This window comes from Calonectris borealis, chromosome Z, assembly GCF_964195595.1.
Source record: "Calonectris borealis chromosome Z, bCalBor7.hap1.2, whole genome shotgun sequence".
NCBI lineage: Eukaryota > Metazoa > Chordata > Aves > Procellariiformes > Procellariidae > Calonectris > Calonectris borealis.
This window is the reverse complement of record NC_134352.1, coordinates 2,193,667-2,220,151: the sequence shown is the minus strand read 5'-3', so window position 1 is coordinate 2,220,151 and position 26,485 is coordinate 2,193,667. Positions and strand designations below refer to the sequence as shown.

The window sequence follows — 26,485 nt, the reverse complement described above, 5'->3', positions numbered from 1 at the left end:
CCAGCAAGGTCACGGCGTGGAGACCCCAGAAACCTTTGGGTTTGCGGGTGAAGTTAAACCCGGGTGGTACGTCCCCCGGGATTTGCAGCTCACCTACGCGTCTGAGAGATCCTCCCGAAGTCTGCGTGAACGCTTTTATTTTATATCTCATTTTAAATCGACTCAAAGCAAGAGCTAAACGCTTCCATCAATCCGGGTGCGGGTGGAAGAGGAGGAGGAGGAGAGGGATCTTCACCGCCGGTCAGTTCCCATCGCCAGGTCCCTTCCTCCTCGTAACAAGGCGTTTTGATGGAGAGGGAAACTTGGAGTGTGTGTGTCATAACTGGAGCGTGCGGTTATTGTGCAATTGATGGACCAGAACAAATTCTGCAGCTCGGGGAACGGTTTTCTTCGTATTTGTGCCCAATATCTACATCTTTATACGGGGGTCGGGGAGGCGGGGGGGAGCGCCCAACAGAAAGAATAAAACTGCTCTGAACGGGTGAAATAAAACCCACTGGTCACTGCGGGCTGGATGAGAGAGATTGTCTGCATTTTTCACATTTGGCCACTTTTTGGTGTTTTGTTCCCCCCCCTTGTGGTTTTTTTTTTTTTTCGTGCCACCATTTAAATGACAGTACTTAGGACGACGAAATTTAGAGATGCAGTAAAGCTGCTTGTCTGAATCCACTTTGAAGTAATAATGCTAGTGGGTCTGAAATCCAGATCTACGAGCTAATCTCTAGTTTTGCCTTCAAACAGAATTCAGTTACAAAGAGCTTGGAAAGATTTTGCATCTATTCAAGAGGCACAAAATCTTTAATTTTCTGAGGAGCAAAAACTCTCCAAGAAACTTCATATAGCTCCTTGGGTTTTGCTTAGCATACGTGATAAAACATTGATTGTCGCAGTTTGGTGACCCATGAAATTTGGGGGTTAGTTTTCTCTTCAGACCAGAGCATATAATTATGCAAATAAAGAGCTGTCACTGATCTAGTGAAATACTCACAAACACATGCAATCCGAAATGGAACAGAAAAGTGAAAATTTGTGGTATTATGACGGTGCAATGATAAATGACATCTCCTTCCAAATTTCTCGAGAAGTACATTTTTCACACTTTGTCGAATACGTCAAGATAACGCGGGCACACACACACACAGACACGCACACACGTCCTGCGAGATCCAGATACCCACGAATGCGTGCACAGACACACGCATCCCCCCGCTCGGTAAGATGCGGCTCTACCCGCGTGTACGCGATGGATGTACACGTTCTTGGCAGGTTATTTTTGGTTTGGCTGACTCGAGAACGGTGCAATATGTAGTTCCACGCAGTTTTATAGATGTGACACTTTTCATTTGTACTTCTGAATGAAATTCCTAGAGGGGGGGAAAAAAAACCACCAATTAGTGATGTTTCTCAGGGACAGAGGAAAAATGCGCATTCCCATGAAAACCAGCAGCATCTTTTGACCGAGTCCGGGGGAATCGCAACCAGCGCATAGCCGTGTGTGCATAATGCAGATGAGGGATCTCTTTGCTCTTTTTTCTCCTACTTTTTTTTTTTTATTTCCCCACAGCCCTGCTGTGTTTGGGGGTCCGCTGGCTGTTTTTCTCGCCGAACATTTTTTCCCTGCTCTGCCTCCTTGGCGAGGAAACACTGCTCTCGTTGGCCCATGGCAGCAACCGGGGCATTTCTGCTCGCACAAGGGGGTGCAAACCTTTTGGGCAGGCGGGCCATGAGCCCTTCGGTCGTGAGGAACGGGGGGATTCTCCTGTGGAACCTAACCCGGGGTCAGTTTTGTGTTTCTGTTTTTCTTTTTTTTTTTTCCCCCCTATTTTTTTTTTTTTTAAATGTCACTTTTGGACTCGCACCCCAACGTTACCCAGGGCACGGGCTGTTGCGTGATATCGGATGTCAGGGAGTTTCCCCGTGATGAAATCGGAGGAGGCTGATGTCAGACCTCCGGCCGCTGAGGACATCACGGCGCGCGACTTCGAGCACATCGATCCGCAGGAATCAATTAAATCACCATTCACCCCTCCTAAGAGTGCTGTAGGAACACCGTTCTCACCTTTCCACGCGAGACGGACGTGGCGGTACACGCCGGGATGCTCCCACGCCTTCCTCTCTTCCAGCTCCCCTGGGGTGACACTTGCTGCCGTCCCCTCATCCCCGCGGGCGGGGGCGGAGATGCCGCCTCCCCCAGTGTCGTCCCCCTCGGCCCCCCAAAAAAAAGGTCCTTCCCCGCGAAGAGCCCGTCAACCCCCTCTCCCAGGGTGTATTTTTATATTGTTTAAGGTTAAAGGGGAGAGGGACGGCGGGGCGCGCTGCCCTGCGCGGTTTCACGCGGAAGGCGGGGGCGGTGGGACGCCCACGCTCGCTCGGGAAGGGGGGTGCGAGCCCTGGACCGTAAGGATGGACACGCAGCCCACTCCGCGGCACGGAGGAGCCTCGCCCCATCCACTCCCCCCCCGAGCAGCCCTGCGTGGCCGGGGGCGGCGTGGGCCGGGGCGTGAGGCAGGGTCCGGGGTGGGGGAGCTTACCCCCCGCCCACCCTCCCAAAACCCGGCCAGGGTCCTGTTTGCAAACACGTCCCTCCCGCCTCCCCCCCGCGTGTTTTCCCACGCGGCCCCCCACGCGGATCTCGGCGCGGGGACACAAAGCGCGCAAGGAGGAGAGAAAAGAGCGTCTTTATTTTTTGTTCCGTGCAAGCGGGAAGCACCAGTGGCGAGGACCGCCCCCCCCCGTGCTTTACAGCCCCCCTACAGAAGCCTTAAAAAAAGGGGCAATCGTTACAGTAGAAATTTTTGTACACTTCGGTTTTCATCGACACTTAAAAAAATAGATCCGTTCCCGCGACATTTGGCACCCCGGAGACCCCCATCTCGCAATACAGAGCGGCGGGGGGTTGGTGGTGGTGGGGCAAACCTGTTTGCCACAAACCCAAAAGGCGCGATGCCACACAGTGTTGGGGGGGCTGCAGACCCCCGCGGTGGGGCGGGGTGTCAGGCCGGCCGCGGGCAGCAGCATCCTCCGACGGGGGAGGAAGGGGAACCGGGGGTCGGGGGAGCCGGCTGCAGACCTCCCCTCCCCCAGCAACAGGTCCCCCCCGGGAAGAAAAACCGCCGGGCGCGGATTTTGCGCTGTCCTCCGCGTAGGCACGGCCAGATCCCCCCCTCCCGCCGGGGCGGGGATGCTTGGGAAGGGGGAGGTTCAAGGCTGGAGCCGGGCGGGGGGAAGGGAAACCCCCCTGCCCGCGGGTGCGGAGAGCCCCCCATCCGGAGGATTTCGGCCCAAACCCGGCCGGGTTTCCCCTTGCACCGCGGTGGAGGGGGGGTACCCCCGCTCCGGCATCACCTCGTTTTAATGACCCCCCCCCCGCCATTCCCGGCCCCCAGCTCTGGGATAGGAAACATTAGATGAGGGGGGGTGGGATGGGGGTCCCAAACCCCTGTGTCCGAGTGTTGCCTCCTCGGCACTAACAGCATCAGAGGCGAGGCCGGCACGGCCACTGAAGAAAAGATCGCTTTAATTTAGCATCATCAACACTAAAGGAGCTTAATTAGCGCGCTCGCTCGCCGGGCACGCTATCAGGCACGTCTTGTCGCTTATCAGACGTTTTAGCGGAGAAAAGCTGCCGACAGCGACAGCGGTGGCTACAGCAGCATCCCCCCCGCCCCAGCCCCATGCGTGGCACGGGGTCCCCACACAGGGCAGCCCCCCCCCAGTGCCTGGGAAAGCGGGGACGAACCCATGAGCTTAGGGAAAAAGGGAATAACCACGGGATGGCAAGGTATTACAAACCCGGCATATGAAAACGGAAGCATCTTTGCGTTTAAAAATAAACAGGAAAATGTGCAATGTGTCTCTTTTTTTTTTTTTTCTGCCATATTTCACAGTGTGATCCAGCCAGTTAATGAATAGGCATTTTTTAAAGTGGAGCTTTCAAAAGGAAGAGAAGATCTACAGATAATGCCATTGATCTGGCAGGAGGAGAAAATCTCTACAACAAAGGGGCTTTCCTACAAATCTGGACCAAACTTCTTGGACCCTCCTACCAGCAGAAAATGAAAGAGTCAAGAGCTGATCCCACTTGGTCCCAGAGAAAGAGAAGGCTACTGGGTGTAAAATCACGGGCTGGTTAGCACTTCTGAGTTAGAGCCGTCTTTAAAAAAGAGTAATTCCTGTTTTATTCTGTCGCAAAATAGAAGGAAGCAGCAAAAAATCCTGCAGGCGATAGGACCACGACGAAGCTGTTAAATTCTGGCATCAGCTTGGTGCAGGGCTATGTCAGGGCAATTAGAGCTGCACCGTGCTGCACTGTGCAGTACCACTGTCAGCCTTAATCTGCGCGCTGATGGGCAGCACGAAATCCAAGTTACAGCCCACAGGAAGCACAACCAGTGAACCCATATTGCTTTGACAGTTGCACTCATCTAGAAATAATGCAAAACGCTATTTAGATGTATACATCACGACCCTGTGCTCTAGGAAGAAAACAATCTAATGAGGGGCTGGGAGACTGCTTGCAGAAAACAAGCTGCGAAGACGTTGGTGGCGGTTTGTTCCCCCCCCCCGCCCCTCCTTTTACAATTCTTCGTATTTTATCCTGTTGGAGCGCCGCGTCGGGGTTGGTTTCACTGAGCTGTTCTTTGCCTCTACCGCTTCACTGAAGAACTTGAAAATAGATGGAAAACTCTTCCAGGAAGTTAGTTCATGGCGTTCTGTACCTGCAAAATACAAAGGCGACAGTTTAACTGGGGGGGTTGTTTTGCTGCTGCCGGCCCCGCTCGCAGGGGTTGTTAATACAAAACCTGGGAGGTTGGTCCGGGGGGCCCCAGGGGGGTCGGGGCTGCCCCGCTGCTGAGCTCGGGGGCAGGAACAACCCTGCACACACACACACGCGCGCGCAGATGCACGGCCACACAGACCACAGATCAGAGATCCCGAATACATCTCGGGCCTGGGAAAGTGAGACCCCAAAGCACCCTGTTAAGTTAAAGCACCTCACCTGTTCCACCTAACTTGGGGAAAAAAGTGTCTACTTTTCAGGGTACTTTGTACTATTTCTTTTTCATTTTACATTGCTTTTAGCCTGTATATGCATTTTTAACCGAAAGACAACCTGAGCAACAAGCCATGCACCATGAAGGCGTCCTTCGTGCACCCCTTCCCAACAAGCCCGAACACGATACTGGGGCAGTAAAGTGGACTTCGCCCGCTTACCTCTTCCCTCTGCACACAGATTCACCTCTATCTCTTTTTTTTGGTGGGCGCTTCTGTTGTTTTACAAGTGTCTCCAACGCACGGCGCATTTGCTTTATTTAAATAAAAAAACCCCGCAACCAACCCCCAAAACAAAACCAAGACGATGGAGATAGGGAACCAAGGGCTGCGAAAGAGTTGGGACCTCTTCCTGGGTAACCCAATTATGCGGAGATGCTGCCTGGAAGTCTCTGGATCCTGGGCCTCCGTTTGATACTTTAACATTGTTAATGATAATTCTTTAGTCTGTAATAGTAGGTCATTGCTATGGTTACTCTACAATGGTGCAACACTTTGCTTTCCCCTTCAGCTATTCGCTGAGACCCGGTAACCACATTTGTTGCCTAGCAACAGTTTTGTGACAGTATCACAATCTGGGGGTGACAACAATGAAGGACACGGTGGCCGTGGCCTGCCCGGTGGAGCGGGATGCCGCGCCGGGCGGCCAACGGTCCCCGGGGGACGTGGGGTGGCCGATGGTCCCCGGGGATGCGGGGCGGCCGCCCTGGAGGGATGCTCCGGCAGGGCACCGCCCGCATGCCCACCTTCACGCCCCCGCCGGGACCCTCACCCCCCTGCACCCATCCTTGGTGGCTCCACACACCGTCCCCTCCAGAAAGTCTTTGATGGAGACGCCACCCGTCGCGTCTCCCTCCCCCGCTCACTCGCAGGCAGCCATCAGACAAGCTCCTCCAAAAAAGCCCTCTACAGAAAGACACCACTTCCCACACAAAGAGAGGTTTTTGTACAAAGAGGATCCACGCGCACACACAGATTTCCCCCCCGCTCCGCGTGCGTTGTGTGGAGACGATTCATGACATCTTACACAAATTTCCCAGAGACCTTTTAAACAAACACGTTCCACCTCCGAATTCACCCATCCTTGCGCAACCCCCCCTTGCTGTCACATACGGCAGGTGGCTTTCAACGCAGACCACCCACCCCATGCCCTGGCCAACCCCACCTCGGGGTCATCCCGTACGCAGAGATATCCCACCACAGCAGAAGGATAAAGCTCCCCTTCCAGCACCACCTTCAGCCTAACAGACCGTGTCCCTCAGGTTACGGCACCGTTGGGTACGCTACGATTGCCCGCTGCCACCATGCAATGACAGCAGCAAGGATGTCATCTACCCAAGCTGGTTTTAACGGAGGGACGGGCTGTCCTCGCACACCCCGCGGACGCTCCTGCACAGGCAGGTCTCCTCACACACCATGTCACAGCACATGGTAACACCACGTTCAGCCCCACGAGACAAAACATCTTCCCATGCGGCTTTCCGGGCCCTGCAAGGACGCTTCCCACACAAACACGTCTCTGTCACTCCTGCCTGCCTGCGTCCGCCTCCTGTCTCCATCGTATTCATCCTCGTTAATATCCACTGGATTAAATTGGATGAAAATACAGACAGTGAACATTATGCTGTTTTTCCCCCCCCGCTTTCTTTCTTTTTCTTTTTATCAACAACCTTCCTCCTCTGTGAAAGGGCCATCCAGAAACAAAAAATGACCGAACAATAAGTTTCTGAAGCCTCCCCGTCCCTTTCTCCGTCCTGCCTTCTCCCATGCTCTCTCCTCGTGTCCTCCAGAGAGATCAGGCTTACATTCACTGGTGTTACTGAAACTGATTAACCTACAGCTTTCCTGTAGCAACCCCTCTCAACCCACCCCTCTCAAAAAACAATTCAAGCTTTGAGTCTAGAGGGACTCAATGATTCAGCGGTCTAAAGCAATTTTAACACTCCCTATTTTCCCTTTCCTAGTAACAATCTTACTGACAGATGAACAATTTCCCTGGTGATAAAATCACTACAATGGCTATTTAGTTTCCAGGATTATGATGATTCTTTGCTTGATTAATATTGCAATAAGAAAAGCTTGCCAAGTATCTGCCTTGGCCCTTTATAGTCATTTAAAGGTCAAATTTTGTCCTTATGTCTTCACATTCAACTACTACTAAAGGGAGAGCCCTAAAAATCTAACACTGCACAGACTGTGCATTTATGATTTATATACCAGAGGCTCAGAAAATTAGACAGAAGCAAGAGGACTTATGTCCTAAGGGCGATGACGGATTTGGCCATAAGGTTTTCGCCAGAGGAAGAATATCATTGACGACTGCAATCTCAATTGTGTATTTAGAAGTAGACAAATCTAAATTAAATGCATGAGCAGCCATCTATTTTTTGATAGAAAGAATCGTTTGTGAGAGTCGATAATAAGAAGCAATTGTACTAAAGCCAAGGTCCTCTAAGGTATATATACCCTTAGCACGCACTAATTTCAACGGCTGTGATGCTAAACTGCATGGTTCAATACACCGTATTAAGCGACGGGTTGTCGCACTGTATAGTGATTTCAGACATTAATTCTTTGAGAAACCTTAGGAGCATGTTGCAATAAAAAGACATATACAAACTGTTAAGCGTGGGAGACAGCTAGAACATCCTAAAATATGCTAAGGCTACAGTCGCAGAAGAAAAAAAAACGCAATCCCCCCTGCTCCCAGCCCCATGAAGAGAAATGAGAGAAATGCCATAAAAGCAGAGCGACCTCCCAGTTGCTAGCGCAGAAAGAGGTAGGGAGAACTGGGTGTATATCTTAACACGTACAGAACACCATCGGAAAGGAGCCCCAAAGAGAAGGTGGATCCAATAACGTGCGAGGTGAAATGAGGAATGGTGAACAAGTTTCAGAATCAATTTACCCACCACCACAAAGAGATATTGACAATTAGCAATAATGAAGACTTGCCAATACAGTTGTTGATACAAAAAAATCAGGTAAGGGAATACTTGCAAAAATTTAATATACAAATCATCAGGTCTGGATGACACGCATCCGAGGGTCTTCAGGGAATCAGTTAATGAACTTGCTGAACTACTGGCAATTATTTCTGAGAATTCATGCACAATCAGGTAGGCACCAGAGAACTGGGGTGGGGGCGGGAAAAAAAACAATGCTAATTTGAGAAAAGGAGGATTAAATGAAACTACCGCATGTAAGATTTACCTTTGAATATTAGTAAAGTAAGAGATCAACGTTAAAAAAAATCGCAAGTGCCTTCAGGGCAACAGGAGCCTTGGAACAGAGCAGGCTCAGATTTGACAAGAACAGATAAAAACCAAACTTGACCACTTTATTGAATCACAAAGATCAGCAGGCGAGAGATTTATCCGTTGCCGTGTCTTTCCGCATAGGTCAATCTGCCAACTCGGGGGCGGTGGGAACCTGGGGAATCGCTTACAACGGATTACGACCTTCACCGCTCTAACGGGCTGCGGTCGCCCCTACCTCTTGTTTGCAAATGAGTCGCTTTACTCCAGCCGAGGAGACCTCGCAATACTTGAGATGAGTGGTAACGCAGCTCCCAGCCCCGCGGTGCCGTGCCTGCGCCGGCTCCGGCTGCCAGCAGCGTGCCCGCCAGCACCCACAGCGCCCGTGGCACCTCTGCAGGCTGGGTCCGGGCTCAGCATCTCATCTCAGCTCATCCCATCACCCTTCCTCGCCGGGATGCAGTTTGGGACCCTGCTCTCCGCAACTGCTACCGCAAGTCTGGAACAGCATGAGGGTTCACCAGGTTCGCCACATTTCAGCTGAAGAAAGGCGTAACTCTGCATCTACGGGACAATGCACGGTATCTCAGACTGTCGTGGAAATGGGCGCTGGTGCACTTTTGGGAAGCGGCTAGGGCATTTGAGAAGACAAATAATAAGTAACGATACGGGGTTGAAAATATACCTATGAAATCCCAGAGGGATTGGTATTAGGGCTCAAGTCTTTTAAACATGGTTATTAGTGATCTGAAAGAATAATGAGAGCGCTTATTAGTTAATTAGATTAATTAGCAGACGATATATTGAATAGGAGATAAAGCAAACACAAGAAGGGACAGAGAAATAATCATAAAAAAAGGGCAGCCTAAATGGGTAGGAAAAATAAGGGGAAAAGCAAAAAATGTAACTGGGATTGGTGCCTGCAGGGGCGGCGGTGCAACCCGACCGGGCGAACGATCCCCGCAGCCATTCGCACGCACGTGTGCCGACGCCTTTTCGCCGCCTCCCCTTTCCACTTCCACTCAGGAAAAGCCGCTCATCACCCAGCGAGGCCGACGAACTCCTCCGTCTGAATCCACAGTGCCCACGGAGGGAAGGAGCTCTGCAATCCCCATAATTCACTCTCGCAGAGCGATTACCGGCTGCGCGGGACAAAGGTGCCCTCCTACGGCGCCTGCCCACCGCGCCGGACAAAAGCCTCCTCCCGCGGTGCTCAGAAGATGCGCGGCACAATGGTGGCCCCCCGCCGCGTTTACAAGATGTGTGGGACAAAGGTTTCCCATGCTGCAGAGGAGTTGAGAGAGAGCTCCCTACGTGCCTCCGCGCCGGAATATTTCTGCAGAGAAAAGTTTCCAGGTTGAAAAGTTTCTCCGCAGATATCAGCCACAGGGTCTGCTCTCGTCTCTTAATAGCGCGGGCTTCGAAATGAATTAAGGGTGCTCCACGCCTCGGGGTTTAGTCCCCACCGGGACGGGGAGCGTTGCTGCTCTTCACCAACCATCTTGCTCAGCGGAGAGTTTGCAATTGATTTCAGCGGGAGCGAGCTCTGCCCCCGTGGTCGCGGTCCACGCCGAGACCCTGCCACGCTGCGAAACGTTAATACCAGTTTTGGGAAGGACATTGGCTTTGCAATCTTGTCCCCAAACACTGGCAGCGGTTGCTTTAACATTTCTTATTTAAGCTACATCAATATAAAAGGCCCTAAGGCTCATCAAAACTTGATTTGAATGGTTCAAAGGGTGAAATGCAGCCTTTTGGGGGGCATTTGCATGAACAGAGGCACTGTAAAACTTGCTAAACGTGTTTTATCGTTATTTCCATAAGTCTGAGAAGCAACGCAATTCATTCTTCCTTTACAAATAAATGAACAAATAAGCCAACCCCTTCTGACCTGGGAATGTGAGTGCGATACGCCTTTCAGAAAGGATTTTTCCTCCTGAAAGTTATGAATCAATGGAAATTTCTTTCTCGTGTTATCTACACACACACATACATTAAAGTCTTCATATAAGGCTTGTAATTCTGTAATTCTGTAACTCTGCAGTAGCATAATGATATGTTCAAATCTGCATTTATGTGTGAGAAAAACATACTTCCTGCCTCTGCTGCATCCATCTTTCTGGATGCTATTAAATGACTTCTGTATCACACAGTTATTTCTGAACAGGAATTTAACTTTTTTTTACCTTTGAGTGCCTCAGATGCTATCAAGAATGACAACTATTTTTAATTCATAAGGTTTCTCCATTTACGATTCCTGGATCCTATGGATCTGCGCAGGAAGAAATTATTGTGTCTGTTGTGACTACTTTGCTCTGCTAATGTAAGCCTCCAGGTCTCAAACCCCAAAACAGGAGCTCTCAGAGCGTCATCAGTAAAGCCAAGGAAAAAGGAGATTAAAAAAATATACCTTGCTTAAAATCACCAAACACTTCTGACAGGGGGGATGAGCACTTCAGGAAAAATTGGGAAGCAGTCCATTAACTCAAGAGCTTTGAGAACCAGTGACCTTAGGAGCTTCTGCATATGCACTTCTAGAGATTGCAATGGTAAAGAAAGGTTAAAAGCTTAGGCGAAATTAAGAGACAAGCCATACACCAATTAATGAAATGGAAGAAGTGATTTCTGAGGGGACATTATAAAAAAAAAATCCCAAGCCTTGGTGTGTTTAGTTTGGCTAAGAAGTAATAGTTTGTGGAATCATGGGTATGATAATAATCTAAAAGCAACTGCATAGGGAAATGAATTCTTTGGAGGAGCCAAGAGGGAAGAACCACAGAAATCTGAAGAAATTAAATACAGCTTATAAAGGGGGCTTAAACACACAAGCAAGCTGGTTTAGATGCAATATTCATCCAAGGAAAATTGTGGGAACCTTTGTGGTAATGCTAGAGAATAGACTACACATACTAAAGACATTTCATACTTAGTTATTATCTCCTGTGACACAGAGCAGTGTTTATTTGTGTTGGACATTTATTATCTCTAATATCTTTAGCGGGGACGATGGAAACAGAGCAACAAGCATCCCGCCAACCCAGAACAAAGATTAGCTCTGAACTCCCCTACTTGCAATCAGCTTTTTTCCACCCCTTGTTTACAACACACAAACTACTCACAAGAAGCAAGTCGTTTAAAAAGGTAACAAAATATTTCATAAATTCCTCTTGCCCCGCCAGCAACAGATGCAAAGATTCACGCAAAAGCTCAGCGCAAGCAAGATTTGCAAAGCAGGAAAGAGACAGGAGGCTAACACAGCTGTCATTTTTCACTACTCTTCATTAAATATTAAGGGCAGTCCCATGAGCACAGGTCATTTGTTTGCTGCTCTGCGCGCTAACTGGCCAAATAACTGAAAGTTGTAAGGTCATTCCCTCCTGAGCACAGGTTTCCAGAAGGCAGGTCATTTTTTGGGTCACCAAAAGTCAAGTCATTTTCTTTTGAGTATATATTAAAAAAGGAAAAAAAAAAATAGATATCAAAAGCTATAGGGCCTTTCCAGTAGGAACCAGGCAGTGCCCTACATCCAGGACAGAACTGCTGTTAATACCAATGCAAATAGTCATAGTAATACAAATTGCACACAACTGCATTAAAAAAAGGAAGGAATCACAAACAGTTAAAAACACAGGCTGATCAAATAGAGACAGAAGAGTTACAGGGTCTCAGGCTGCGGTCTGAATTGCTGCTCCGGGGTGACCAGTCCTGAAAAGCAAATGTGTCCTTGGGCCCAAAATTTCACAAAAAGTCTTTTGCACGAACGGGCAGGAGCGCGGGCAAACGGGCAAACCCACGTAGATCTGCTCTTATCTGTGCAACGAACACCATGAGACTGGCTGGCCGTGGGCAGAAAAGACCAGATGCTGGGGCTGAATCCAGACCCCTGGAATAGTGGGAGAGCTGGGGGGGTTCTTGGGGTGGCACCGTTTGCACGGACACCTCTCCGAGGTGCCACCCCTCCCAGCCCCGCTTTTGGAAGGGGAAAGGGAGAGACTTGGCCACCCGTCAAAGGACAAGGGCGGTGGGCAGGCAGGAGAGCTGCCACCAGCCAGCTGAGGCTAAAACAGCCCAAATTTGCACCGTCTGTCCCCAGGCAACCGCGAGGATGAAGATGCACAAACGCAGCCTTCACCCCAGCATCATTCGAGGACTGCCAAGCAAAAGGAAGCCACCGCGAAGAACAAGCCCCCCAAAATTCATGCCAAGGTGGCGGGGGGGGGTTGCCTCCGTGAGACCTCGTGTGCGGACATCCCACTTGCCAAACGTCTGCGGTGAGAGGCAGCAAGGAAAATAGCCAGCGGCGGGACACCAGCTAAGCTCATGTCAGGCTTCCCAGGGGAGCAGTTTGAGGGGAGAGGATGCTGACTTTGGGGCTGCGCTATAGGGAAAGCCGCTGAATGCGTGCTCCCGGTGAAATGCCACGGGATGCTCGGGGGATGATCTGCTCCTCCGTCAGCGTGACAGCATCCCACCCGCCGGCTGAATCAGACCTGCAGTGTGTTACTGAACGACACTCTCGCAGGCAGCAATTCCAAACGCAGGGAATGTTTGCAGGAGAGCACGCCATGTCCTTGAAGAAGGGGTCCAATATAGACTCCTTTTAGATTTTAAAACTCATGTTAAAAGGGTGTAGCATGCAGAGAGAAGTAGGGAGGGGTTGAAATAATATTTATATCTATATATCTGTATATATCTCTATCTCGATCTCGATCTCTATCCGTATCTCCTTACAATCTTTGTATCTATGTATCTATATTATCTATATCTACACCTCTATCTATCTATCTATCTATCTATCTATCTATCTATCTATCTATCTATCTATCTTTCTATCTTTCTTTCTACTCGTATCTATAACTACACCTTTACCTGTATTTAAAGACAAATATAAAAATTCTTTACCTATCAAATGTGAGATGGGATACTCAGGTTACATCTTATGAAGATGTTTTTGTGGTAAGAACATACCTATGGAAGGTGCAGGATGTCCCCACTGGAAGTTAAGAATTGGTTAGACAACTGTTTTTTGGGAATATTATCGGTAGAGCTGACCTTGCCCTAGGGAATGTGGACAAATTAGGTAACTCCTTGAGTTTCTTTCTATCCAGCCGTGTCTTTTAATAGTCTGTTTATTGGCTTTATTTAGGCAACATGTAAAGTTGATTGTATTCACAGAGTACGTCATAGTAGCTCCGAAGCATAGTGAGCTAACTAAATATTTTAAATGTAGATCCATTTTTTCCTATCATGAATTAGAAAAAAAATCTTTATAAAATTGCACCCAAGAGCACAAATAAAGTATTTAGCATTTGAAAACCCTCATTTTCTCAACCAGGAAAAAGGAAAATTATCTTTTAAATAAAGGAAGTTTTGACCTGCTCAAAACCTGACACCTCCCAAGAGAACGTACATCTACGTGGCTTCTTGGGTGAGACCGCTAAAAAACAAGTATTTAAACTTCAAAGCTTCCACAGGTTATAAACCTGAAAAATACTAATTTACATGACAGATCTTACACGCTACAGCATCATACACGCAGTCAGTTACCTCTCTTTCTCCCCAATGCTTTGCAAAGGCACGTTTAGCGGAGTTTTCTAAGGGAGAAGTCATCACCACCGTGCTTTTGCAGACCAGGAGGCTCAGCCGAGACCGGTGGCAGCACCAGGAACGGACCCGAGCAATGCCGAGCCCGAAGCTGGAGCTCTGCTCACCGAGCAACGCTGCCAACATCACCAAGCACACAGCGTTTAAAAAATGTATTTAAACACATCTAAAACGTACCGCAGCAATACCTGCGAGTTAATTTAATTTGAAGTACTGAAGGTGGATTTTTAAATCTGAGTTTATTCCAAAATCCCACAGCTTTTCCGTGTTTATAGGGCAAAGACCTGAAGCGCAGCCCTCGCTGGCGAGCCCTGCGAACTGAGGAGAGCGCTGCTTATGCAAGTAGTTTCACTGACGATGGCAGGACGGGATGTGTGAAAGGACCGGGCATTTAGAAAATAGCTACTCTCCGTGATGGTGTTTTATGATTATTTGTTCCTAAATAGTAATTGTGCCATCAAACATCCGGATGGAGAATTAATTATTGGAAATAATTCAGAAAACGCTGATGTCAGCTTACTTCAGTGAAGAATATCACAGATTTGTAAAACCCACCAAGCCAATGAAATTATGTAAATCACCCGTGGAACAGCTGTACCAGCAGCGCGAGCACGAACCGACCCAGCTTTGGCGCTTCCCAAAAACACAGCAGCCAAGGCAATGCCGTGGGAATGGCAGCGCCTGCACCCAGAGCAGCTAGGAAGGGCATCGACGCTTTAAAATCCCGCGTTACGTGACGGTAGAGACATCTAATAAAGATGGAGAAAGGCCCTTAATCACTAGCAGGATAAGCACAGATTTGCAATTGCAATAAAGCAATTTTACAGGAAAGCAGCTGAATATAATTTTCTCCCCTTTCACAGCAGGAGCGGAGCTGGGAGACCCGTGTGGATGCCGACGTAGGCAGTTGTGGAAGTAAAGAAGGTCTTTCCAGGGACAGGAACGAGTCCGTGTCCAAGGAACAAACTGCAATGGGAACGCTCACGGGGCGTGAAGCACTGCAGCAAACGCCCAGTGTTTTTATGATTTCAGCAACAATCTGAATTCATACATCATAAGCCTTTAGTGAATAAATTAACCCCCCCCGAGTGGAAAATGTTTATAATCTTCTGCATAAGGACATTTCAAAGGGATTTTTTTTCCCCTCCTGAAATTTCTGCTTGGATTATAGTGTCCTGTTGTATCTGCGTAGGCAAAGGATTACAGTCCACACAAGGCCGGAGTATTTTCATAGGAACAGGAATGGTATTCACTAACCCGTCTGTTTCATCTTATGACTATTGCCTTTGGCTGGCCCCAACCCAACCCAGCCCAACCCCTCCAACTTGCCATTGGCACCATCCATCTGCCTGGTCCTCTGGTGCACAGCATCCCTGGAAGTTTCCCCTGATTTTCCTTCAGAGGCTAATTTTGTGATGGCTAAAAGGAACAAAAAGCCAAGAAGCCAGGCGCTGCCTCTGCAATGCCTGGGAGAAACCTGAGCAAAACTCATCTGCACCTGGTCCTCTCCTCCCGACGGCTGCTGCTGCTGCACGGTGTAAACGGGGCGAGCAAAGGGAGGGCTGAGATGGGGCCATCCACCCGCTTTCCTGCTCCCACCGGACACCAGCTGCCGAAAAGGAACCACCCATTTACATCAAGAGAGGTGAAACTTCACAGCCTAAACACAAGTGATGCTGAAAATCCCGATTCAGCTGCTCGCCACCCCCCCAGGTGTCCAAGCCCCACAGACACCTCAGCTCCTGACCCTAAAGCTTACGCCTGATTACAGCGTCGCTTCTGTACACGCTCATAAACACCTCGGGCTTGACAGGGCAAATACTTTCACGGGCTTCAGGCAGATAGAGAGGCCCCCCCACCCCATAAGGCTGAGTAGGTGCCCAAGCCTCAAGGGGAGGAATGCCCTCTTCACTCCTTCCTGAGGCTTCATTTACCCCAAATCTCTTCCCACTCCTTGCCTGTTTTTCTTCCATCTGGGACATCTATTTCTCCAGGACATCTGCTTCTCCAGGACACCTACTTCTCCAAGACATCCACTTTTGAAGACCTCCCCAACATCTTGCCCACCTTGCAGCTCTTCTCGAACTCTTGCCCACCACCTGGCCCTGATCTTGTTGAGTCTCATCCACCCACCGACCCCAGCTCTCCTGTCCTCATGGCCCACCAGCTTCTGCCTTCTCCTGACTTTTCTTCAACCCTGTTTCACCCAGACCTCCTCCACCTCATTGCTACTGCGTCCATCCAGTCTCTCCTCACCAACACCTTGGTTTTCCAGTTGCTGGCAGTAGCCCACGAAACACAGCTTCCCTCTCCACATTTTCATTCTTTCTTACCCGGAAAAGAAAATCCCAGATCTGGCTTTGGCAGGTATTTAAAAAAGCTGGAGACAGGCTGCACCTACCACCTGGGTGTGGTGGTGAGGGCAGAAAAAGAGGACACATCCGTGGAAATGCAGCAGTCCTACCCTGCATGATAAGAAAAATGAGGAGTTGATCTTCTAGGTGAGAATGGGGGTTTCATGGGAAATTCACTACATTTCTTAGTGACTTAATGGAAAGGAAACATGCCTGAGTTTGTAAAATGCCATGGAAGATGGAGCTGGGCCACCAGAATACAAACACCAAGGAACAAATGGAGTTAAAAAGTTTTGGGAGTCACTGACAGACTCTGTTCATTTTGATAAAATTTTAATTCTATTAAGTAAGTATAAAAAATTTGCTGGAAAAAAATGTAAAAAAAATTCCGAATCTGAGGCGTGAATAACCTTTGTGCACTTGCAATAAGTCATCTATGGCTAACCCAGACCAAATACATTTTTCTCATTTGCATTTCTTCAGCTGCTGTGTACGTATGTACACAAATACATACTTACACACACATATACACTCTGTACACCTAAGACCTATACGATCCACATACAGAAGTCTGCATGGCTGTATTAGTGAGAAAGATGGCAAGAACACAGTGCTGTTTCACCAGTGAATTTACACTGATATCGTGAGTGTTAACCTTCTTTTATTAGCGTGACCTTTGCCGGTCGCTGCTAATGAACGTTCTTGAAGAAGGCAGGTGATTGAACCCCGACTGCGGGATTTTATGGACAATGATCATTGTTGTGGGTCAAGTACACCTGTGCTGCAATCATAAAGTTAATAACCTCTACAACAACAGCTTTACATGCGGCTCTCTCAGAAGAATGCCATTTCTGTAACTCACAGCCTTTGGAGACGCTATTTATAATTTATACCCAATCTGAAGCGCAAAGATTTTTCTCTCCTGCAAGTCACGGTAATCAATACAGGTCCACACCTATTACAGCCCAATGAGGTGAAGTGTGCGGCAAGGATCAGCTGTGCCGGGCAAATGCCGTGGCTCATAAACATGGCTTTGCCAAAGAGCCCGTCTCCAGCGGCCGTTCCCAGCATCTACGCTGGGAGAGCAAATAAAGGGGGAAATAATTCTTTGTGAGGGTGCCATCCCAGCTGCTTAGTGTTGCAAACTAAATTAATTGCATATTTGCCTCAGAACTAGTCAGAAACTTGAGTTTTTTTGGCGCGTTGCACGGATTTCAGGCTTCTGCACCCTAATTCATAACACATCAAGACTTAATGCAGGATACTCTGAAGCTCCCATATCATGGAAACCGGCAATTTAAGACTAAACACTAATTCGCCAAGGCTTTGCAGATGTGAATTACACTAAATTTAACTAAGCTGAATAATATCACACTTCCTGTGACTTAACCTCAGAGATGTCATTAGAGGGAGAATTTGAGATTAATGACCATAAAGCTGCATTTCGCTCCCCGCTTAACCCTCCTTTCCTTGCTGCAGCAAACGGCAGCTCCGTCTGGAAGCGCTCAACACGTTTCCCTTGTGCACGTGCCTTCCTGCTTCCGAACCACACCACCACAAACCGGCCACGGCTGACGGTCGGGATGCGAGGGCGGCGAGCCAGCCGGGCGGCGGCGAGGTTGAGAGAGGCATCAGGTGGGGGAGGCGGTGAAGACCGGGACGGCAGCAGGGAAGCAGGCAGAGGGAAGGCAGCCCCGAGGCAGACGAGACGAGAAGACGCGTTGGGATGCGTTGACCTCCGCCAACGCCCCGCCTGACATCCCCGTCTACGGGAGTCAGACACGCGAGCCGGAGCGTGGGAGGCGGGTCTGCCACCAGCGGGAGGGAGAACGCAAAAGTCTGGGAGGAACGTGAAGGGAAATATTAAGTTCTCGATAAGGAAAGGAAAAAAAAAACCCAACCAAACCAACCCTTAAGAGCAGGGGATGCTCACTGTGGGTTTGTGCATGTGAGCGGTGGGCCCCGTTGCTGGAGAAGGCTCAGCGGCACCCAGGAACCAGGACAGATAGGGGTTTCTCCTGGGGGAACTGCAGATCGAGTCCTGCCTTGCATCCACAGGAAAAGCAGAACCGGACAGAAAGCGGCCCCAAATCAGGCTCTTTCTGATCTGAACTAATCTAGTTTTAATCCTCCAGTTGCACAGCAGCAAAGTTTTTAACCATTGCAATAATTAAATAAGCTCCATTTGGGAGAGCATATTTATTCCAAAATAGAGACTGATTCACTATTACCCTTTAAAAAAAAAAACACAAAAAACCATCAAGCTCCAAAGCTGTATCTTCAAGCTGACACAATCATCTCAAATGCTGAAAAAACAATTTACGATTTTCCTACCAGCCAGAGAGAAAAAAAAAAACAAACACCCAAAGACAGAAAAGAATGAAGGTTAATGACCTTGGTGCGTTTCCAAACACAATTTTCATTTCAAAATACAGTCCTGATCTCATAACTGATCTCTCCATGTGGAGTCTTCCAGCAGAACCAGTGCTGCTAAGTCAGACTGTGGAGCTCCCAGAAAAAGCAAGCAAGATCTCTCGTGTCATGGTAGAGATCTTTTGCCAAGCATTTAGTGGGTTCTGAAGAAAACTCTAGTTTAGTCTCTCCCAGCTAGAAAGATGGTAAACCTCGGGAGCTGGAGATGGAAACGCAAGAACCTGCCAGGAAAGTATATTTGGAAGTGGAAGAGAGATGAAATATTTAAATGAGTTTCGAAACTTGGTGATTCAAATTGTTTTCTTTTCCTTACATTGAGAATCTCAAGGTTTTTTTCATAAAATTAGAACAAAATGAAAAGAAGTTGTCGGGGTAATTTCCCTCTGAAGAATCACTGAACTGGAATTATGTCATCTTGCATTAAAAATATCAGTTATTGCCACAGTTGGCCCACAAATATTATATTAAAAAAGCAGGAAGAAAATCACTTAAATACATTTGGGGAATTCTTTTGTTTGTGCCCCGTGCATATCTTTTAATACTTATTGCTCCAATTTGGCTTGGTTTGTCTAAACCACCGTAGGTTGTTTTTTCAAAACAAGTTTAAAGCAAACTGTTGATATATTAGGGAAAAAACTGCATGGGGAAAAACAAGATTGAGGTGGGAGCTGAAGTGAGTCTAAATGAGAGCAATATCAGCATGCACAAATGCACAGACAAGCACAGTTTGACAGTCACTGCTCATAAAAGTTCCTGCAACGAGTTAATATGAAAACTCAGTCTCCTGTAGAGGGAAGTTAGAGGGGAGCTCATATATAAGCACTTGAGGAAAACTTGCACTGTGGCTGGAACATATATAGCACATTCCCCGTTAGTCTGGGGATAAATGAAATGTTATAACCACAATATATTGCCATATTAAATTAAGAAAACAATTTTTTTCCCAGTCTGTTGTGAAAAGAGAAAAATCTATGACTGACTAAAAAGCAAAGAACTTGCAGTCAACAACATCCCCATCTGTTTTGACACGTTTTTCAGCTCCAGCACCAGAATGACACGAACGTTTTGCATTGGTATCTCTGTAGCCGCGATTGTTACTTTCCATAGGAACCCTGTGGAGTTTTACAGCGCAAATATTCCAAATTTTCATGTGTTTCAGTATTGCTTTTCCAGGTCTGCGTTCAGACGCACCGAAAGCCTACGGGACTGTCTCCGAGCGAGGAAGGAGTGCGAACCAAGGGGACAGGACGTTGTGAATACAGGGTTTGCTCCCGTGCGGATCTCTCCTTCGTGAGGTTGGGGACAGCAGCAGCCAGGCAGCTCAGGGAGCTTTGCCCCATGTTGAGGTCTGTGCATCTGGGCGTCTGCAACGGGAGGACGGGGAGGAAAGGTCTGGGAGAAGATTTACCTCTTCTCCCCGCAGAGAGCTCACACACCAAGGCAAAAATACAGCTGTATCACATTTCCACGGGACTTGCTTCCGTGCCAAAAAGCTTCCAGCGAAGCAGGACCACGACAGCAGCTGCAGCTGGCAGAGGAGCAGCGAAGCCAGCTCACCAGGGTCGTGTCTTCTGCAGCTGCAGAAACCTGCACAGAGCCCTGGGGTGGAGGACACCCTGCCCCATGCCACACAGGGAGCAGATGCTCCTGCTCTTTTGCAAGAAGAGAAGTGGGGAACGCAGCCCCCGCGGTGGAAGCGCGTCCCATTCACTACCATGATTAGGCAATAGGCGGAAGCATCAGGATTTGTCCCATGAGCCTAAGCTCAGGGGTGCTGGTGGGAAATGTTTTTGCCACTGGCCTGAATGAAGAACCACCTCATCTGTGATTATTTTAATATTTTCTGCCCAGGAGATACTAGGGATGCACCTCAAAGGCATCGTGCCCCTGAACTCGCACAGTGCTGACTGGCCTGGACTTCTGATGTGCGTGCAAGTATTTAAAGTAAGTTTCACAACAAAAGAGGTTCAGTAAAAAAACAACCGCACAAAACTAATAAAATAAACCTGTGACGAGCATGCTTAGCAAATCAACTAGATGCAACAGCTTTGGTATGGCCTGAGAAGTGCTAAAACCAAATGCTTCCCTAGGACACCCATTACTTACTGTGGAGTTCTGAAATATGAAAAGCAGATACTTTTTAATTGGGTTTAGTATCCCAAATGGGTCATGGAGATATTCTTGTCTGACTTTTGTGTATAACGCAAGTAGGTCCTCTGTAGTTGGGGATCTCAATAGTTCCCTTTACAAGGGCTTTTTTTCAGTTGCTTATAAATTTTGCCAAGCTAAGTATTTTGGATTAAAATTCCCATGCTATGTCTCTGCCTCAGGCTGATTATTATTATTTTTTTATGTTTCAACTAAAAGGATTTAGTCACTTCAGGAAATAAGATTGAGGAAAAACATGTTTTGCCCCTGTTGGGGGAAAAAAAAAAAAAGAAAAGAAAAGAAAAGAAAGCCTTACAAGAATTTTGCTGAGCAGCTCCTGCGTCTCTATTCTTCACAGCAATAGTTTGAAATTTGGAAGGTAGGGTCCCTGTTGTCCTTTTGCAGTTCCCATGAAAAACCACCCAGCTTTTTGCCTAGTCACAAGCCTTTGAAAAGCCTCATTTGCATATGCTCAGCACAGAGTCCCCAGAATTTGGCAGCCGAACTGGCCAAAGACTCCTCTGAAGATGCTACTTGCAACGGGCAAGCTCCAGCCCAGGGCTGACGGGGCTGAGCCAGACGTTTTTTTGCAACTGCTGCTCCCAGATGCTGCAGGCGATTGTGGCATCAGGCACAGGAACTAAGCGCAGGCAGCACTCTGCCCTGGGCTCAAAAGAAGGGGAGAAGGGAAAAAAAGGAGCCTAATGGAAACAGAGAGGAGAACCAGTCTTGGGGGGCAGAGGGAAGACTGGACCGGGAGAGGAGACTGACCGTGCAAGGCGATCACAGAGAAGAGGCACGGGAACACCAAGGAGGTGGGTTTGTAGGTGAAGGAAAGACCTGGAAAAGCAGGAAACTGGCTGCAAAGACAGGTTGGGATGCAGAGGTGAGGGACAGCAGACAGTCTGGACACAGCAGGGACAGGAGGGCAGACACGGAGGAGCGGAGAGGCAGAAAGCTCGGGAACCACAGGGCGAGGCGACTTTCCAAACTAGCCTTCTGGAAGACTCATCCTCTCCGAGCAAAGACAAAACTGACCGGCTGGGTCAGTGCTTCATTCTCCCTCAGCTGTGGTTCATCGAAAAGGTGACAATCTACTACTCTAATACTCTCAGCTCCTTTACCTCCTTCACCAGCCCATGTGCCTGAGCCCAAACTCTGGATCTGAAATTTCCACCTCTGCAACTGACCTGCAGCAATAGAGCATCACATGATAAAATTTCCCTTCTTCATCTTACCGTGGTTAAAGAAAACAAATTGCACACAGAAAACAACATTAAGAGAATATTTGAAGTGCGCACGCTGAGGGGACAAGTTAAGGACACTCAGTTTAGTAAATGCCAGAATGGCTCGGGGCGAAGCTGGGGGGTCGGTGCTTATTGGTGCTGCTCTGGCACAGCTTTTGTCTATATGGTGTAGAGTTTTGTGCTGCTCTTGAGGGTCACTTGTGCGTTTTTCCACCAGGCTCCTCCACTGACCCGCAGCTATTAGCTGGGAGTAGAGAGAGCTGGCCCAAAGAGACGGGGCTTTTGCAGCAGAACGTGAAATAATTTCATTTATAATCCACTACAATGAGTAAATGAAGGAGAATGTAATACAGCTTGGATATGGGAAACGTATGCAGTACAATGCAATGGAATGTATATTGGTCGTTACATGGGTAGTGAGTTGGGATAAAAACCCCCACGTATTTAAAGCAAAAGCTAATGGCTATTTTAAAGAACATCAACAGGGGAATTAATCTCATTCAGGGAAAAAAGCTTTATGGAGTTCCCAAGCTCCAAGGAGGGTTTTTTGGAGCATCTGCAGGCAGCAGTCTCACCGCAAGCAACGATCTTTTACCACCGAATCACTCGCAGTTGAGCTGGCTCTCTGATCTTTGCCAGTGGAAAGGCACCGCTCATGTGGTTTCTTACATCCAAAGTTTCCAGGTCACCTAACTTCCCAGTAGCCAAAGAAGAGCAAAGCTACTTCTAATGGTCAGTCATATTTATAACCTACAAGTCCTAGTTTTACCATAACCTACCTGATGGTAACTGTTATTTCAACCTGAGAGAGCATATTTATGAGAGCATAGTTGCATTATGCTGTTGTGATTGCCATAAAGAATGAGAGATAATACAGAAATAATAATTTGTAGTGGAAAATCAGATGAATGAGGTACACAACAAGGCAACTGAAAGCTTTGTGTTTCTATTATTTAATTCCTTCATGAGATGATGACTGCAGCAATTTGAAGAGGTCATGAATCCCTTATATTATTATATAATTATATAATAATTATACTGTGTGCACCAATGGGATTCCTGCTGTAGACATTTAAGTGAGGCGACCTTTATTTCATAGTAGTCTGTTATTCTAGTCCTCTACCTGTTCAAAATAAACCTCATGTCAAGCCAAAATAACTGGTTGCCTGCAACTTTTTCCTAAGGTGGTCCACGAAAAATTCCTGAAGCATTAGCATCTAAACTAGTAGAGGAGCTGAGTAACACCTGTGATGGGCTGAACGCGCCAGTCCCGATGGACATCACAGGTTGGCTCAGTCTGGGGATGCACAAGCCACGGTTCTGCAAATCTAGTGGTGCAAGGTGGTTCACCACCATCTAGGGTGGTGAGACACTGGCACAGGTTGCCCAGAGAGGTGGTAGATGCCCCATCCCTGGAAGCATTCAAGGTTAGGTTGGACGGGGCTCTAAGCAACCTGAACTGGTTGAAGATGTCCCTGTCCATGGCAGGGCGGTTGGACTGGATGACCTTTAAAGGTCCCTTCCAACCCAAACCATTCTATGATTCTATGAAGAAAGTTGCTGCAGAGCTGCTCTTGCTGCAGGGGACAAATTGCCCTTGAAGGACACAACATACGTAGAAGCACAAAAGTATAAAATACAAAATGTTTGTCATTGTTTGCTCTAGCACGAGCTTCAACTGGTCTGCCACTGTGCAGAGTAGTGGGCAACGTTAATCAATTAAAACTTTCAACACTTCATACATTGTTGGAGCTAAGAATGTCTGGTCACTAAAACCACTATTATTCTGTAATCACATCACATGCATCTCTAGACTCATGCCTGAAGTTTGCTGCCATGGCTTTAGTTAACAGTTACTTATGTTTCAAGATTTGATTAACAGAACAGTGAAAAAAGAAAAGGAACAAGTGAAAAAAACCAGTATGAAGAATCATACAAGACATCATAAGCATAGCAATGGCAGTTTTAATGATAACCCTATAGGAAAGAACACTGCATCTAAATTTTTACTTTGTATGATGTATGATGCCATGACGTATAATGAGTTACTTATTTTGGAATGACAACCATGCACTGTTTCTTCTCCTTGCTTCAGCTGTTAGCACATACATTTCTGTGCTAACGTGATAGTATTCTTTGAGTGAGATAAAAAGGAAGGGCGACATAGCCACAGGCCACTCTGCAGCAAACAGAATCAATTACCCCCAAACAACAATTTAATTGATCAATTTCAAATACAGAAAATCTGCTGAGTCCAGTCAAGTCATAAAAGGCTCAGTTTCAAAAGCGGGTACCTAATACTCACACAAAATATGTAACAAGCTAGGCAAATTACAAAAGCGTTAATCCGCCTGAAGAGGGAATCACCTGTACAAACATTCACGATCGGCAGCATATTTACAACAATTATACTGCTCATGCATCATGTTACCATCCAGATAACACAACACATGTTGTGCACTCTTATCCACGTTTTATGGCCATTATCTTTTAAATACTACCAACTACTGTTCGTTGCTCTGTTTACTAGTGCCATATCACAACATACCTCCTGGACTTGGCAATGATGGGTGTTGCTGTACATACTCACAGGAGTATTTTTGCTCACCACCTCAGGATGCCATACCTTTGCTCTGTGCAGTACAAAAACTGCTAATGCCAAAATCCCAATTCTTAGTGGCTCTGAACTGACATAATGTTATAGCATCTCGACTTATTCCAGCTGAGACTCTCAACCCATGTGTCTATCTGTACCCTTTTAATTTCATGAGACACTAGGGAAGGAAAATGCCGTGTCTCCTACCATGGGCATATATGCATACACCCTAATAGACAGTGCCCAGGCGTGCATCAGCCTCTCACATATTTGGTAAAAACTCTCCAATTACTGGTCAGACTTTCAGGACAAGAACCCTTTTACTCCCTTTGCCTTGAAAGCAAACTGGGCACTAGCACAAACATTTATCTCTTAAATATCTATATCCCATATATTTAACTCTCCAAAGCTAGAAACCAAGCAGCTAAGCCGTTCAGAAAGCCAAATGTGCAGAAGGCACAAATTAGTTTGTTGAGTTACAGTCACTGGGCTTTACTGATGTTTTTGGGTTCTTCCCCTTCAAAATATCTTCCCCCAGATTTGAAGTAACGTCATTAAGCATAGCAGACTACTTGGCAGGCTTCTCAGGTAATAGGTAACAGTGAGTTTTCTTTAAAGGGCTCGTGATACATATGCTGATGTAAGACTAATTTTTAGTTAATGTGGATAAAGTGTGTGAATAAGAGTGTGAAAAATCCGAAGCCAGAATAAAAAACAAGACTAAAAAAATTTGGCTTTTCGTTCTTTAAAAATAAATACCGGACAATTGTTTCATTTAATAAAATTGCCAATTTTGCAATCCATATAGCTCCCCGTAGCTTCTTCTTCTTCTTCAAAAAAAGATAAATCATTACACAAGTGGCAATGTAAATCTGTTCTTCTCTGGCACTTTCGCTAAGAGGAATGTTTGAGCCGTGAATTTGTAACAAGTTTTAACTATGAAATGACGAAAAGCTGGCACTTTCACAAAGTTGCAGCAACAGAGAAATACTCCAGGTATACATCAGGTAGCATGCTTAAAACCACTGCTGTTTGCCTTCCTTTACATGTGGCATGGTTCACGACTCTACAGTCACGAGGATCAAATGTCCTATGGATCCCTTGGGATTCATCTCCTCCACCTGGAAGCTTGAAAGTATGGGGCATGGTACTGGATGATGTAGATGTTCCCCTTCAGTCCCATCTGTTTTCATTTGTAACATTAAAAATAAAACCAGAAAAATTCTGGAACAGTTATTCCATGTCCCAGATCCTCTTAGCAGGAACAGGCCAAAGTCAAGCTTGCTGAGCCATACCCCAACCAGAATCCCAATGGTTTGATAGATTTAAGTAGCTTAACATCATTCCAGTGTGCCACACTGTCACAAAGGGGCATTATAAGTGTTAAGGTTGTCAGTCTGCTGAGCTATCAAAGATTAGTTCATGTAGAAATGTATCAACATCCTTCATATAAACCTAATCAAATTTGAAATTACTGACAAGTCACCTTGAGGAGGAATTTGATTTATTATTTGCAAAGTAATCCAGAAAACAGTGAGATGCACAGCTATAAGAATTACTGTTACACTGACTTTGTGACATTACAAAACATGAGTTTTGTTGTTGCTTTTGTGCCTTCACTAAGTAATAATAAACAACAAAACTTTCTTTGTGCTGCTAAGTTGCACAAACGTGAAATGTGGATGCTTAAAGGTAATAACTCAGCTCAGATCTAAAACTGCACAAGAGTTGTTTGCTATTAATTAATGATATGTAATGGAAAGCACAAAATCGCATGCAGCCATTTTTCCTCTT

At 47.0% G+C, this 26,485-nt stretch overlaps 1 protein-coding gene across 3 annotated transcripts in view; it reads right to left on the bottom strand.

The window, feature by feature from the left end:
• Window positions 1–1,796: 1,796 nt before the first annotated feature.
• Window positions 1,797–26,485, bottom strand: part of ARB2A (ARB2 cotranscriptional regulator A) — a 269,602-nt gene continuing 244,913 nt past the window's right edge. For all 3 annotated transcript variants that reach the window (XM_075136555.1, XM_075136554.1, XM_075136553.1), the window contains exon 11: window positions 1,797–4,718. In XM_075136555.1, the coding sequence (XP_074992656.1) occupies window positions 4,576–4,718 (143 nt within the window). In that variant the 3' untranslated portion in view covers window positions 1,797–4,575. The remainder of the gene's footprint in view (window positions 4,719–26,485) is intronic.